Genomic DNA, 15,548 nt, shown 5'->3' with positions numbered 1-15,548 from the left:
CTCAGCTGATGCAAGTGAACAAAGTATCTCAGATCAAAGCAGAAACCCATATAACCCTCTACTTTGAACGGGCATCAGCTGTAGAAATACCCACCGGCATAGATGTCTGATAGAATTTCTTCTTATATTTTCTTTCCCGTATCTTTGTTGCTACATTATACCACATTCCCTGGTTTTAATTTTCATTCCTAGCTCCCTTTGAGAAGGTCACTGTTTTACAGGACACTGGATATATTGAATGATTAAAAGGCATGCTTTTCTGAAAGAATCTTTAGTTTTGCATTTCTATGTTTAGCTTGTCTTGGCTCCTAAAGCTTGTGAAAGACATTTCACACATGGCCAGCCTATGCCAACGTTCACAGTGTGGATCCCAAGCCAAAGAACATGAAGCAAAGTGGATTAAGTAAGTGAATGGGAAGAGGAAGAGCTTTATAAGGGAGAACTACAATTAGCAGAATTTGGTATTCAATAGACTTGGCTTCTTCACTCAAGGAAAAGTTAACCCAAAGTTAAGATTTCCATCTGAGACCCACACAACTGTTCTATAATCCCACCTGAATAAGAAACAGTGGGTCTGATGGTATGTGATAACTCAGGTTAGTAGAACATACCGATATATGCAGAGGTCTGCAGAATACTAAACCAATAGATTGTAATTTTGCATAGTCAAGTATGACAAGATGCCATGTTAAGAAAACCTTCCTTTTCTTTTTTTTTGGGGGGGGCGGGGACTGAACTTGGGATCTTGCACTTGCGAGGCAGGTGGTGGCACCACTGAGCTAAATCCCTGGCCCCAAGAAAACCTTTCTTAGTCAACATAAGATCTATGATGTTCTATTCTTCCAAGTGTATTAAAGGGGCTTATTCTGAGAAATCTGAAGTAAGCTTTATAAAGCAGAGGTTTATACTGGTCTGTGGCCTTTAGGAACCAGGCTGCATAGCAGAAGATGAGTGGAAAGCGAGCAAGTGAAGCTTCCTCTGTATTTACAGTCTTCCCCCAACACTCTCAGAACTGCCTGAGCTCTGCTTTCTGCCAGGTAGTTGGTGGCATTAGATTCTCATAGGACCATGGCCCTAGGGCGTGACCTCCTTGTGATAATGTACTGCCTGCTACTCTGAGGTGGAGCTGAGGTGGTGATGCTAGTGCTGGGGAGTGGCTGCAGATGCAGGGGAGGTCTGACTGCACAGAGCCCGTAAGAAATCAAGTGCTTGCAGGTTCAGATCAAGACCCCATCAGTGAGTGGCAAGTGACAACTAAGCTGCATCTGTTGGCAGCTTTAAGTCAGAGCCCAAGACATTTTATTTGGTGAGTGGCCTATTCTTTATTTTATTTTCCACTTGTTTGTGCCTCTTTCCCACACTATGCACTTGTCTCTGTCATAGTTTTGTAACCCCACAAGCTAACCTTAGCCAAAATGAGTAAAAAACAAATCACTGGAGAGCTTTTTTTAAAAGGAGGGGAACCCCAATGATGAGAAAGCAGAAGATTCTAAGACTACTGACAAAAACAAAATTGCATTTAAAAGAAATTACCAAGAGTTTGACTTAAATTATGGGTCCATTAAAATAGGCGATTCACATTCTCCAGCCCCTTGGTGTAACGTATGGCAAACTTCAAAACTGCCTCAGTGCATGGAAACCTGCATTAACAACCTGCAGTAAGAGTCAAGCCACTGGAGTTTTTCCAAATTAAAAAAGGTGAATATGAAGAACAGAAACAGTTGTTAAAGGCCACCCTGTCATCAATGTGTCTGCACTGAGAGCATCACTCTTAGTGGCCAACCACACCGCTAAAGTGAAGAAGCCCTTTGCTTCTGGTGAAGATTTGATCCTGTCAGCTGCTAAGGACATTTGTCAGGAATATTTTAGGAGAGGCTGCAGTTGTTAATTCTCTTTCTTCCCCAGCTTCTCTTGCTGATGGTGGAGGCACAGAAAAGCAAGCAGTAGCACACGGATCCCACTGGGACCTTGTCTGGGACGTGACAAACCATCGTGCCACCCACTTTCTGCTGAATCCCAAGCCCGCGTCAGGGGACAGGAGAATACACTTATGTCCATGTGACCTTGCCAGTGTGGCCTTGCAATTAGCCTGGGAAAGGAGATGAACTGTGTCCCATAGTTGTGTTTATCCTGAGAAATCCTTTGGTTACCATGGACTGCTGTTTAATGTGCATTATGCACCAGTCATGGGCCTCCTTGTTTACCAAATGTATTCTCACCTTTACATTACTCATTCTCTCTGCTTGGAATTATTTTCCCTTATGTCTCTTCTGCTGCTATAATGTAAGCTCCAAGAAGGCAAATTTTTGATCTAAGGTTGGGTTTCTCTCTCTAGGATGCCATCAGCTGCTTTGCTGTTTGGATTCGTGCAGCATGAGCATCTGACTCATCAGAGTTCATTCTAAATTATTCATCTCTTTATCTAGGTGCTAATCTTGCTGAGATATTTCAAATCACAGTGGGTTTAAGTTGTAGGGAAAAGAGATACTGTTTGGGAAGGACAATAGTTGGAGTAAAATTTATTCATCAAAGGGTCTAGTGCCCACCACCGTGACTCAATTCTTAAAATATCTTGGCTGTACTGACATCAGGGCTAAATATTCCAGTGAAATGTTCCAGGATCCCAAAATATATGTGGTTAATTAGGCAGGAATATTCCATGCAGCCAAAAAATTCTTCTTGGGAATTTCAGCTTATCCCGGGACACATGAGAATGGCATTGGGAGCTTACATTTAGAAGGCATATATTTATTCATTGCTGCATTCATTTCCATAGGTAATTTGAGTTCAACTTATGAAAGTATTTAAAGTTTAAATCCGATCTAAGACACTTTCTGTGACAGGGCCATACCCCAACATCACAGACTCTTCGTGACGATTAAGCTGACTTGTCCACTTGACTGGATGAAGTGACGTCTGGAGAAGTGACTGGGTTGTGGGGTACTATACTTAGTGGATTTCTCCCCTGCTGTTAGGAAGTGGGTCCCAGTTGGAGGTAGGTCGTTGGAGTGTGACTGTGGCCGACACATGTCTTGCTGACACTCTTTTGCTGTTCTCTGCTTCCTTGCAATGTGAATTGAGCATCTTTGCTCCACCACGCCCTTCTGCTATGATGCTCCTGTCTTAGAACCAGCCAGCCATGGACTGAACCCTCTGAAACCATGACCCCAGATAAATCTCTCTTCCTGTAATTTGTGGATGTAAGGATTTTGTACCCACAAAGGGAAAGCTGACCAAAGTCCTCGGTCAATGGAGTATTTTCTGTCTTTAATTATTCATTCATTAGCCCTTACAGATGTGCCACACACTGTGCCCACACTCAGAATGTGAAGGTAAATGCCTCCGGAAGCTCATGCATCAGTGGAAGTTAGGGACATAAATAGGTAATAACTGAGGTAAGATCTGTTATGGAATGAAAATGTCTAGAATAGGTAGAATTGCCAGGTCATAAGGTTTAATATGATCGTAAGTGTAGGCTTAATATTTAGAGGAACTGCCAATCATTTTGCAAAGCAGCGATATCACTTCATAATGCCATTAACAAGATTAATCTAACTTTCCCACCTCCTCGCCCACACTTGTTATTGGCTGTCTTCTTAATTTTAGCTATCTCAGTGAGTTTGAATGGCTCCCTGCTTGTGCTTTGAATTGTATTTTCCTACTGGCCAATGATGTTGAACATCTCTTAATGTGCTTTTTGGTTATCTGTATACCTTCTTTGGATAAATGTTTATTTAAATTCTTTGCCCATTTTCAAATTGGGTTGTTCTTTTGTTAAATTGTAAAAACTTCTTCAAATATTCCAAATACAAGTTTCTTTTTGTTATATGGTCTGTGAAAAAATTTTTCCCAGCTTTGGGGTGTCTTCACTTTCTGGATAATATTCTTTGAAATAAAAAATTAAATTTTGATGAAATCCAGTTTATCTAGCTTTGCGCTGTTTCTTATGCTTTTGGTGTAAGAAATTATGAATTCAAGGTCATACAGATACATCCTATGATATCTGCTGAGAGTTTTACACTGTTAGACCTCATACCATCTGTGATGCATTTCTAGTTCATTTTTATATGTGGTCTGAGGTAAGCATCCAACTTCAGTTATCTGAGCACTGTTTGTTGAAAAGACAGTTCTTTCTGTCAGTATACTTGACATTCGTTAGAAGAATCCATTGAGCAAAGAGTTAAGATTTACTTTTGGACTGCCAATTTTATTTCCTTGGTCTATGCTATTCCAGTTCTACCACTTCTATTAATAAGCTCTTCCAGGGCATACAAGTAGGCTAAAAAAAAAAAAAATCTATTTTTTCCCTGAATTTAGTTGTAATAAAATATCCAAAAACCAATTTCAGAATCACTAGAAGGAATAACAGGTCATAACATTCTGTCTAAAAAGCCCTTCTATGAAGATGTATCTTTTCCTACTCACAAAAATTCCTTGGAAGACATAATTTTAGAATCACATTATAAACTCCTGACTCAATATGTCTTTAGTTGTAGTGTATTTATTTTCCACATGATTATTTTCTTTAGTTCTTTTAGTTACCAGCTGTGCAGTCTTAGGCAGGTTACTTAATTTCTTTGATCTCTAGTCTCATAATACTTAGAGTCCCTAGCCTCCCTGTTTTCCCATAAAAATCAAATGAAGAATGCTTATAAAAATCTCACCTGAACAGTTGATTCACAGAATACTTAAAAAGCTTAGAATACTAGTGTTTTTATTCATTTTTTTCTTTTAAATATATGGTTTTCTGAGCCATTTAATAGGTTAAGAGAGTCCTAAACTATCCAGGCTGCCCCATTCCGTGTATTTTTCAGAGCTTGGCTTTTCAGCCTTTCTTCTCCTATGAACTTCCCCATAACTTTCCAATAAATTTCTTCTCTGCTTTTACTACTCAAAGTCAATTCTTATTTTTAGCTTTAAGTAAGGTTTCGGTGATACAAAGTCTCTCTACCCCTGCCCATTCTTAGATTTTTCAAAAATCAGTAGGGGCAGTAAGTGGGCTTTCCATATGCATTTATTTGCTGAATTCTTTCATCTCTCAAAAGCCTCACTCCTGAGTTTCCTTGAAATGTTTTTAATCCCTCTAAAGCTCCGGAATCTCTTACACACATATTCCAGAATTCTCTTTTAATGAATTTGAGATGCTCTATAAAATCTTTCATTGATTTCCACCCCATGTACTGAAATATAACAACGACCAGGACAGAGTCTTGCTTCTTACAGCCTGGGACCCGTTGAAGGAATAAGATACACAGAAATGGCAACCATGCCAGGGAGACTGTTAAGTGCTATAACTGTGCATTGGTCAAGAGGGATGGGAGTACAAAGGAGGGGAGATTTAATTCCATGCTGGAAGGATCGGGGAAGACTTCAGAGGAAGAGACAAACTTCAAGGAGACTAATCCTCTTGTTAGGTGCCCAGTGACCATTCATCTGCCAGAAATGGAGTTTGCCAAATAAAGCTAACCTGCAGAGGAGAGTTTATTCTCTCTTAGCATGCCACACTGCAGTTTCCAAGGCTTGTGTCTTGATGGCCTGCTAAATTGCTTAGGAGAGGCCTGTGGACTTAGGGTGCCAGCATTGGTCTGTCTGTGCCAAACATGTCTGAGCTGGTGCATTTTTAGGGTGTCGGGAGAGTTAGTGACACTGACCACAGCCTGGGCGGGGCGGGGGGCAGTGTGCATCTTAGCAGTCACCAAATAAGGCCTAAAATTTAACTACAGTGCCAGCTTCAGCTAGTTGCTTGGGCTCATTAGCTCCAAATGGAGACAGCAGCAAGGACAGAGCCTGCAACCCGTTCTTCGCTGCCTTGAAAACAGACATTCATTTTATGTTCTTTTTCCACACTGTCTCTGCTTCTGCCCACGCACGCAGTCAACCTTCTTCAATTTAGGAGAGAAAGGATGCTCTGAATTAATCTGGGATGGACAATCAGCCCGAGGCTGGCCTCAAAAACCTGGTTATTGCGCATAGCTATACTGGCAGTGATTTTGTGTGAAATTCTCCTTTCATGCTGGTCCATTCTAAGGCTTTAGGAAGGGCTGTTATTTGAAACACAAAATGTGTTCCCAGGTGAGACAATGAATTCATTATCTAGCCAGAGAGCAGGTAATTGAAAGAGAGAAAACCACTTTAAAAAAAAGTTTCAGTTTCTCAAAGAGGATGGTTTAATTTGATAAAAATTAAATGCCTCTTTTCCCTCTGCCCATGAAACCCACGTGATGGGCAGTGTTTGCAGTGGGCTTTCTCAGAGGGAAAGAGCGGAAGGCTGCTGCTTCCACTGAGCCAGGAACCTGGGAACTCACACTCCCAGAAGCTCGCTGGGAATCATGTAACATTCCCAAGGAAGTGGGCAGGAGGAGAAGGAGCGTCCATGGGAACTGGAGGCCACTCTCATCTGCACACCAGTTTCTCAGGTTCGCAGTACCATTCAGTGGCCCAATGCTCTGAAGATTTCTACAGTTAGTCTGCCTTCAGCTTCTAGCTTTCAGAACCGTAGGACAACTTGCAGCCGTCTAAGACTCCTGGTCTGTGGCTCTTGGGTACTGTGGCCCTAGGAAATCCATACATGCCCTGAAAACCATCCTCCACTGGGTGGTGATGCCTGGGACCCAAGACTCCAGCCTCACGATCTAGTCTCTACCCGCTTCCTCCTCTGCACCACACTTCATGCTTCAGGTCCCCAGGACGCGTGGCTTCTCCAAAATCAACTTCAGGCTTTTCCACTCCCATCTCTGCTTCCTTCCTAGCACAGCCAGAACCTGAACTGTTATTCTGCACCTGCTCAAAATCTACTCATTCAGAGACAGCCTGAAGTCGCAGAAAATCTCCAGAAAGCCTGGTGAGAATCACTTTCTCCTGAAGCAGTTTGTGCAAACCTCCAGTCAGCTCTGCCATTGGACAAGCTGTGTCTCGTCTGTCTTCCTACATTCTGCAAAAGTGGAGACTGTTTTGTTCACCCTTTGTGTCAGAGAGGCTTGCTTCTCAGAATGTGGGCCTCACACCAGATGGGTCAGGTCCCAAACTTATTCCCAGCCCAGACCTTCTGAATCAGCGTCTATACTGAAACACATTCCCGGGACACCCGTCTCAAACGTAACATTTGAGAAGCTCCCCAGACAGCTTTGCAGTAGCAGCTGTCGATCGATGAGTGTGTGTTTTGCATGTGCACGTTTGCTAAGGGGTTTTGTTTCCACTGTTCCAAATCAGTCATCTTAGCAATTCTGTTAACAATCTTGCGAGGTAGATACTGTTATTCCCAGGCACGCACAAGCAAACGTTGGAGACTCCGGGCAGTGTCCTAGCTTTTCTAGATGAATGTAGCCCCCAGGTAAAGCTGAGACGCCGTTGCTGAAGGACAGTGACCCCCCCCCTCTAGCAGTTTCTGCCCTGTGACTGCCAGGCTAGTAGAGTGACTCCCTCACTCTACTGGAGGCGCAAAAAGGAACACAGGTGACAAGAAAAATGAAAATGTCCAGGTTCTTCCTGTCTTTCTCCCTCCATCTCCATGTTGGTCATGGTTTGGACATGCTGTTTAATATCAGTCTCCCTTGGGCTTGGGGACACTAACTGGCCTGCACAGGGGTGCGAGGGCAGGGGTAGCCCCCAAGGTCCTGCTGATGTGTCTTCCTCCCTCAGCTCCTCGGCCCACAGCAATGTGCGGCGCTCCAGTGGGGGAGTGAGGCTGGGCACTTTCGGGTCACCCCGCAAGTGCTCTTTCTTTCTTGCCCACATGTGCTAGAAAGCCGGGTCAGGAGCCAAAACGCACAGGGCTCACTTATGTTAGGCCCGGGGGTTGGGCATTGTTTAAAACAAGTCTCTTAGTTTATGTCCTGGAAGAAAAGGTAGCTTCAAAAACCTAATCCCCCTATTTCACATTGTCAATTTTAACATTTGGATCTTATTTACACGTTGTTTTTCACACCAGAGAAACTATTCGGTATTTACATATGTGTGTCCTATTTATTAGATCCCAGTGATGAATGTAACTGCACTGTATACCTAAAAAGCACCAATAAGCTCAATGATGATTAAAAACCTAATCCCCATCTGGTTATTACTTAACTTTTTAAATGACTATTTCAGCAAAGCCATTTACTGATCAGTTGTATTTTGAATTTTCTTGTGTATTCTTCCTTTCTGGCAAGGCCTCAGGTAGAATTCCTTGTCTCTCCTGATTTTTCAGGTTTGCCTGTTTACGTCAGGATCACGTGGCTGGGAGAGCACTGTGCTTGGAGAAACCGACACTCTGAGTATCGCTCAGCCCCCCTCTCCCCTCCGCGTCCCTTCTGTGTGTGTCCACATGCGTGTAGGGAGGAGCAGAATGATGTGGTGACCAAGCTCACAGGCCAGGAGCCAGGCGCAGCCTGACTGTGGTGGGCAGAGCCCCGAGCGGCTGCTGTGGACAGGAGGCCCCAGGTTTTGCAGCGGCTTTACCGTGAGTCAAGTGGGTAGTCGGTTTCTGCGTGGGTCCTGGTTCTGTTGATCCGCTGCTTCTCCAGTTACGAAAGGGAGAAGCGACTGCTACCTCCAGACCTCTGAAGCACAAGTGAAGCAAAGGTCGATGCTTCGGCCTGGGGGAAGAGTCACTGCGATGCCAGCTCCGTCTCTGCTCGTGTCGGAGAGGAAGACGGGGTGTAACCCTGGCTGGGGCCAAGAGCGCCTTCCATGCTGGCGGACAAAGGTGGTTTTGGGGCGAAATTAGTAAAGTGAAGTCGGGGGCCCTACTTTCCCATATGTATTAGTAAAAACTGCTTCCTTTCCCATAACTCCCGGAAAGAGGTTACCCAAGTGCTGCCTCCTGGTGGCTTTTCACAGTCACTGGCCCCGGAGCTGCAGCTTCAGGGAAACCGAGACTTCTGACTAACACTGGGGATGCACTCATGGCTACAAATCACGGCATCAAACAGAGGGCTGCACAGGGAAACTGAGTGCGGGACGATGGCATAGTCCACGCTGCCCTCGAACGTTAGCAGTGCAAGGCACTTGGACATAACCTTGATAAATATACCTGCTTAACATTTGCTGAAGTCAAATTGAAGTTACATAACAGCCATTAACATTCTGTGAAACACGTCTTGGTCTAAAATAAGATGTCAGTGGTGAAGGGAGATCAAGAAGGAGATACAGTTTGTGGATTTCTTTTTGATAGGGAGAGGGAGGGAGACAGAGAACTGGAGAGGGAGAGGAAGAGGTAGGAGACATCATTTCTTTCCTGCAGTTGTTTCCCAAGTAAGTTTGCTTGAAGTCAGATGGGCAAGGACCCAGTGGGCAGCATTCTGACCCACTGAGAAGAGAGGGTCATCCCTCTGTTTTACTGATATCAGAGTCCTCCCTACTTCTGTTTTGTGCTATAACTCAAGATAGAGGCCTTTAATAAAATAAAGCAACACATTAACTCTGATGTGCTCTGGAAGATAAGTGCCGCCTTGAACCCTGCCAACTTTTACAAGCTGGATGCCGAGGTCACGTGCTTGACAATGGGGACGCATTGCTGCCATGTGGCAGGATGAAACCACACAAAGGGTGTGGTCACCCATTAGGGTCCCCGGGCTCCAGGCGAGAACACAGGAGGGAGGTGCACACGTGGGCTGGAGGGAGTCACCCTCCTGGGGTTTCTTCTACCTCGAGACAACCGGGACACGAGCCTTTGTGCTCAGGCTGGGTTCTCAATAGTTCTGCAGGCAGATTTATTCAGCAGCTCTTTGTCTGCAAAGAGTGCCACCAACTCGGGCTTTCCCTAAGGACAGGTGTCCCTTTAATGCAAATCTAGGGCAGCTACTGGTGGCTGCCTGTGTCTCCAGTGAGAGCAATAGGACAGGGTTGTCTGGGTATTTTATTTACAGAGAGAAAGAAGTTGGTACTTTGGAAGCACAGCTGCCTCCCTGAAGCTCCCCTCCGCGAGGACACAGACAGTGCTGCCACAGTGCCTGGGGACGAAAGTTTGGGAATAAAAGCAAGGAAGAGCTGCCTGCGAGTTCCCCGCCAGACTGCTCTTCACAATGCGCCGTGATCTCTCTTCTCCACCACTGCTCCCCAGCTGCTCCCAGTCTGCAGGTCTTGACCCCACTTCTCCTACGGGAACTGTACCCCTACTTCAAAGTCCTGTCCCCACTTCTCTGAGACGTCTCAGAGACTGTCGCTTTTGGACCTTTTCTTTTTCACATTTTGATTTCTACTACCCTGGAGCCGTGGTTACCTTTGAGGGTCACACTGTGAACCCGCTGAAGATTGGACTGTAAATCCACGTAGACACCCCTTTCTCCCAGTGCTGAGCACATAGCTAAGGTAAGCACAGGCCGAGCCGCACCCCGACACCTGCAGAAGACTGCAAGTGGAGCAGGCCACGCGTGTCACTCAGCACCCGCCTTCGCGCCCGGGGCTGGGTGCGGGCGTTCTCGCTCCCTGCTGGGCAGGGTCTCCCACTGCTGGACAGCCTCTCACCCTCTCCCTGGTGATGTCCACCCGGCACCCATGGGCTTCTGATCACCTATCCTTTAGATGGGGTCTATTTTCCCTGCACCAATGCACTTTAAAAGCGGACCATCCTGGCCTCCGCTTCCTCTCCCTGCTTTCCCTACCCACTCATTCCGACACCACTGCCTGCTGACTTCCCCACGTCCTCCTCACTGTGGCCTGGCTCCTCCCCTCCAAACCTGCAGACCCACGCGGGGATGTCCATGCAGCGGGTCCATTGGAGGATGTGTATTTGAGCTCCCTGCGAGATTCTCAGATGCTAAACGAATGCCAGGTCCCTGCCAGCTTAGAGTATGAACCTAGGCTCCCAGCGGCGGCAGAGGCCTCCACGCCCGACACTGGCATTGTGCCGATCTCCTCACATGACAGGCAACAGGCAGCAAGGTGCCTTCTCTCCACACCCTTCCCTCAGTTGTTGCTGTTGACACAGAGTCTGGCCTCACAGCACTGAGGTGACTTCTTTGTCCTCTCAGGACTCGAGTTTTACACTCTTCTACTGCCCACACCAGCCTGCTGTACGCCAGGCTGTTCAAGTGGGTCTCCCCATAGACGGCCTCCATCCCACGAGGACGTGAACTCTCAGGCACCACCTCACGGGGAAGTAGCCCCTCAGATGGCTTCTTCTGGCCTCAAGAGGGACTCACCTCAGCCTGCATGGTGTGTGTACACCTTATTTTGGATTTTTTCTGTAGTCCTACTTTGGGGCTATGCTGGTTCTGATATTGCCATGGTTACCAACCATCACAGAACACAGATTATGACCTACTCAGGCCCTGTGCCACGAGACTGGAGCTGAAAGAGTCTCTCGCATCTCCTGACTCTGCTTAGGAGTTGGCAGCAAATCTTTTCCCCCTGATCATTCATTTTTCCCCTTTGGAAGTTGACGGAGACCTCGTGTGTCCAGTTCCATGGCGTCCTCCTCCCCTAGCAGGGATGCCTCTGACACAGAGCACTGCGATTCCAAGGCCAAATCCACCTCAAGTCCTTTTGAGGGCTGTTTTCCCTGTGAAGATAACTTTTCCTGTGAGGATATAATCTCCCTCGAAGACCCGCCTCCCAAGATGTGTCCTTCAGACAGCCAAGTCCCTCCTCCCCAGCACATGCTGGGGACTGACGGGATGAGGACTCGGGTCCCTCAGTGTGACCACAATCGAGACGACTCACGGTGGTGCAGCCGTCAAGGCATCGCCATGACCTGGGCCAACGATGATGACTTTGAAGATTCAACTGACAATGAAAATCAAAGCAATCACAAAGGAAATCAGGCAAATCACCAAGACCCCGCCTTAGATTTCTTTGAGATTACTCCAGTGGAAGACTTCAGACTCTGCAGCTGCTCCCTGGCTCAGGTCAGGTGTCAGGAAGATGACGCATATCCAGACTTGCTCACATGCTCGTCACCAGAGGAGGAAGACGCCCCAGTCCCAGAGACCCGCCCGGTGCTCAGGGACCAGTGCTGTGCCGAGACAGCAAATGAGATGACTGGAAGCCAAAAGTCAGGTGTTCCAGGGACCTCCAGGGCCTCCTCAGTGCAGGCAGAGGACGGGGACACGTGTCCTGACTCGCAGGCTACCACCTGTGTGAACATGGGGCGGGCCTTCCGCTGGCTAAAGAAGAAGATCCTCGTGGCTCTACATCGAAGAGAGGACCCTGAGAAGGCCACCGAGAGCGGCTGTCACCGGGCACCAAAGAGAAGACGTGGTCTTAGAAACAACCGGGTTGCGCCTGAAGAAGCTCTTTAGTAACTAGGTCAGCCTACATCCCCTGGTTTTTAAATTTTTTGCTCCCCATAGGTTTATTTTTCTGAATAAAACAAATATTCTTGTGAAAATAAAAGTAGACCACATGTCTCTCCTCTGAATAGATCTGTGTCATTTCCCCTTAATAGAAGATAAACATATTCCTTACAGGGAGAAGAAAACATTTTAAAAATCCATTCATTGAGCAAATATTTACTGAGCAATTATTATGTACCAGGCACTGCACTAGGGTGCTGGGATGCAGCAGGAAGGGCAGGATACGTCTCGGGCGTGTGCTCTATGGGAGGAGAGTGAACAGCTAAACAATGCATGTGATGCAAATGCTGTGAAGCAAACTGAAGAAGGCAAGGGGTAGAGGATAATGCAGGCTGTATTTAGATACAGGAGTCAGGAGAGGCCTCTCCAAGGAGGTCACATTTGAGCAGAGGCCAGAAAGAATGGACTGCTCCACCTGGAAGCAGAGGCACAGGGTCCCAGGACAGCTGGGGTCGGGGCCTGGGTGGAGATGTTGTTTGTAGGGGCACAGGAGTCCACATGGAGGAAGGCTGGGATGCCGGCCTGTGCGGTGCCAGCAGACGCCTAGGGTGCAAGGTAGACTGAGGACTCAGCTCTGCGCTGTGTTCTAAAGGGAGCCAGGGCCACGGGGATGGGATAGCACAGGCAGCGCGGCCACCGTGCCAGCTATTGCCAGTCTCCGCGTGTGTGGCGGCGGTGCTGTCCCCAAACCACAGGTGAGGCCGGGAGGCAGGGTTAAAGGCCATGTCTTTGTCCCTCTGATCTGCACCCCTTCTTCAGAGGCTGGAGGGCGGCAGGGAGCTGTGGCCACAGCAGCCCCAGGCCAGCCTCTTGGGGCGTCTGCCCCCCAAGTAAGCCACCTGCCGACTACTGGCTGGGCTCGCATGTGTCTTCTGCAGGAGCCTTAAGGACACCAGCTGAGGTTGGGAATCTGGGCCTCATTCACCCGGTCCAACATGGCTCTCTAAGCATCCCGCACAGTCTCCTCACAACGGAACACAGGAAAATGCTACGCCAGGTGACCCAGAGAGCAAGGCTGTGGGCTTTCACACCTGGCCTCGCCCCCACTCCCTGGGCACTGTGTGCCTCGGTCTCCTTATCTGTCACGTACATTTGACAGAGAAGTGCCTGGCGCAGTGCATGCTCTCGGCCCCTGGTCACCTCGGGGCTGGGTGCGGGGCAGACGTGGGCAGCTTCCTGGGCCGGGACTCCAACGCGGTTCTCCGTCTGTGATTACTGCACTGCGTTTCTCCAGCACCCATCCCAGATTTCAGGTTTAGCAAACAGGAAGCGGGACTGGAAATCTGAATTTTGAAAGCTGGGGGACCCCAAATAATTCTGAGAGAGGGGGCACAAGAGCCCAGTGGGGAAGACACTGCCTCAAAGGAAAAGGGTCCAGCAACCCTGGGCATCAAGGGCAGAGATGCCAATGGGGCAGAGCTGGGAAGTCCTGCTGTGAACAGCGGCGCTCACTCCAGAAAGACCAGGGTGTATTCCATCTTCCTTCTGACCCACTGTTTGCTTATTTAATTTCCCTTTAACTGACATAAGGTTTAGAGACATCTGAACAAATGGACACAAAGCTGCAAATATTTGGCCTTTTTCCATCAAAATGTCGGACTCCAGAGAGGCATTGCAATTCCAGCTCTTACTTTCCTGTGTAATGAGCTGTCCCCAGGTTGGGACGGTCGGAGGACAGTGGGACCACAAGTTCCATCCCTAAGACCACAGCTCAGCCCCTTCCCGATTGTTCCTGATGCTACAATGCAGCAAAAGAAATACCTAGAGCTAATGGCAGGGGAAGGGCTGACAGAGTTCATGGTTTAATCTACGGCACATACCAGGCCGTGTGTTAGCTACACTATAAAGGGAACATTTGGACATATAAAGAGCAGTGATGTGTGCATGTGTATGTATCTGCATGTCCTGTAAAATGTGCATATGTCCACACAACCAGCGTTAGAAGGGGTTTTCTCAGAGTGGTACAATCTGTGAGAATTTATACTTTCTCTTTTTGCTTATCAGAGTTTTCCCCGCCATTCTCAGATTTCAGTTCTGGGAACTGAAGATGACATGAATACCTGCTGCTGCAGGAGTCTGTGGGAGCACAGGAGTGGAGAGCCGGGCTCGGGCCAGAGGGAGAGGCCACCTGCTGCTGCTGCTGGGCACGTGGCCTGGAGAGACTGTGGCTCAGGGAGCCGAGGGTCAGCTCTGCTGTGCCCGCAGAGGACCCAAGGAACAAGGGAGCACTCACATTCGCCCACGTTTTTAACAGAAGGCTGTGTCTCCCTAAACTCTCTTCAATCCTGCAGGGTAATCACCATCACCATCATCGTATCTTTAGAGGGGAGGTTAAGGAAGGTCTGCAGCGGTCTCACAATTATACACAAAAGTGAAAGCCAGGACATGACTTCAGAGCTAGCGCACCAGTGTACCAAGCTGATTGATCAGTTCATTTAGTTAATGAAAACATGCACTGAGCCTTCTATGTCTCAGAGAGGGTATTAAACAAGCCAGTGTGAAAGTGCTCTGAACACATAAACAAGGATTCCATCATAGCAACAAAGGAGATGCTCGTGTGGGTGGAACGTAAGACGGGTGGTGAGGAGGCAACCTCAACAGAGAGGTCTGAGAGAGACTCTGGGAAAGGGGTTATTTGAACGGAGGTGTCAGAGGTAGCATAGAACCAGTCAAGGAGTTCAAATGAGAGGCAAACGGCAAGTGCAAAGGCCCCGAGGCATTAAAAGTTAGGTGTTTTGGAGGAGCATGAAGGAGAGGAAAATGGGAAGAGGTGAGATCCAAGGTGTTAATGTGATTCACTCACTATTCCTCAGTGAATGAGAGAACTGTAAGAATAAACCTTTTTCATCAACTCTCTTTGATCACATGCACTCTCCAGATATTAAGAGCTGGAGTGTATTTCAGCCTTTCCCTACTGCTGTCCCATACCCTACTCCAGAGTCTGTGTGTCCTTCGAGCACAGAGTTAGGAAGCTGTCCCCAGTCACCGCAGGTGGAAGCAGTCGCTCTCTAGATCCCGTGGCCGTAGCCTCTGACTGTCCAACGGAGGGCTCTCTCTGACCCGTGCGTCTGCCTCTGCCTCAGCCTCCCCTCCCTGCCCAGGTCTGATTCATCGGGAAGTCTCTTTCCTGACTGTGAGCCTCACATTCTGCAAAACACCCGGCCTCGGACGATGCTGACTGAAGAAGTGGTTACATGAATTCATTTCATTTCAGCAACAACAGCAACCAACGATAAATAAACACAAACCCTGAGCATCCATACCCTATAATTAAGC

General features: G+C 47.6%; 2 protein-coding genes across 3 annotated transcripts in view; one reads left to right on the top strand and one right to left on the bottom strand.

Annotated features, from left to right (window-relative positions):
* Synpr (synaptoporin) overlaps nt 1-15,548 on the bottom strand; it is a 129,260-nt gene that overhangs the window by 55,013 nt on the left and 58,699 nt on the right. The window lies entirely within an intron of this gene.
* Nucleotides 11,126-12,260, top strand: CUNH12orf71 (chromosome unknown C12orf71 homolog). Of its 2 annotated transcripts, XM_019204922.1 has the most exons (2): nt 11,126-11,395; nt 11,566-12,260. In XM_019204922.1, exon 2 carries the CDS (start codon nt 11,577-11,579, stop codon nt 12,216-12,218), a length of 642 nt encoding a protein of 213 aa, XP_019060467.1. In that variant the 5' UTR covers nt 11,126-11,395; nt 11,566-11,576; the 3' UTR covers nt 12,219-12,260. The 2 variants fall into 2 exon arrangements, with proteins under 2 accessions (XP_019060467.1, XP_010604879.1); XM_010606577.2 differs by having other exon boundaries at nt 11,126-12,260.

Source organism: Fukomys damarensis, unplaced genomic scaffold, assembly GCF_012274545.1.
Source record: "Fukomys damarensis isolate Sample0158 unplaced genomic scaffold, DMR_v1.0_HiC HiC_scaffold_28, whole genome shotgun sequence".
Taxonomy (NCBI): domain Eukaryota; kingdom Metazoa; phylum Chordata; class Mammalia; order Rodentia; family Bathyergidae; genus Fukomys; species Fukomys damarensis.
Note: the sequence above shows the minus strand (reverse complement) of the source record. Positions and strands in the feature narration are given on the sequence as shown.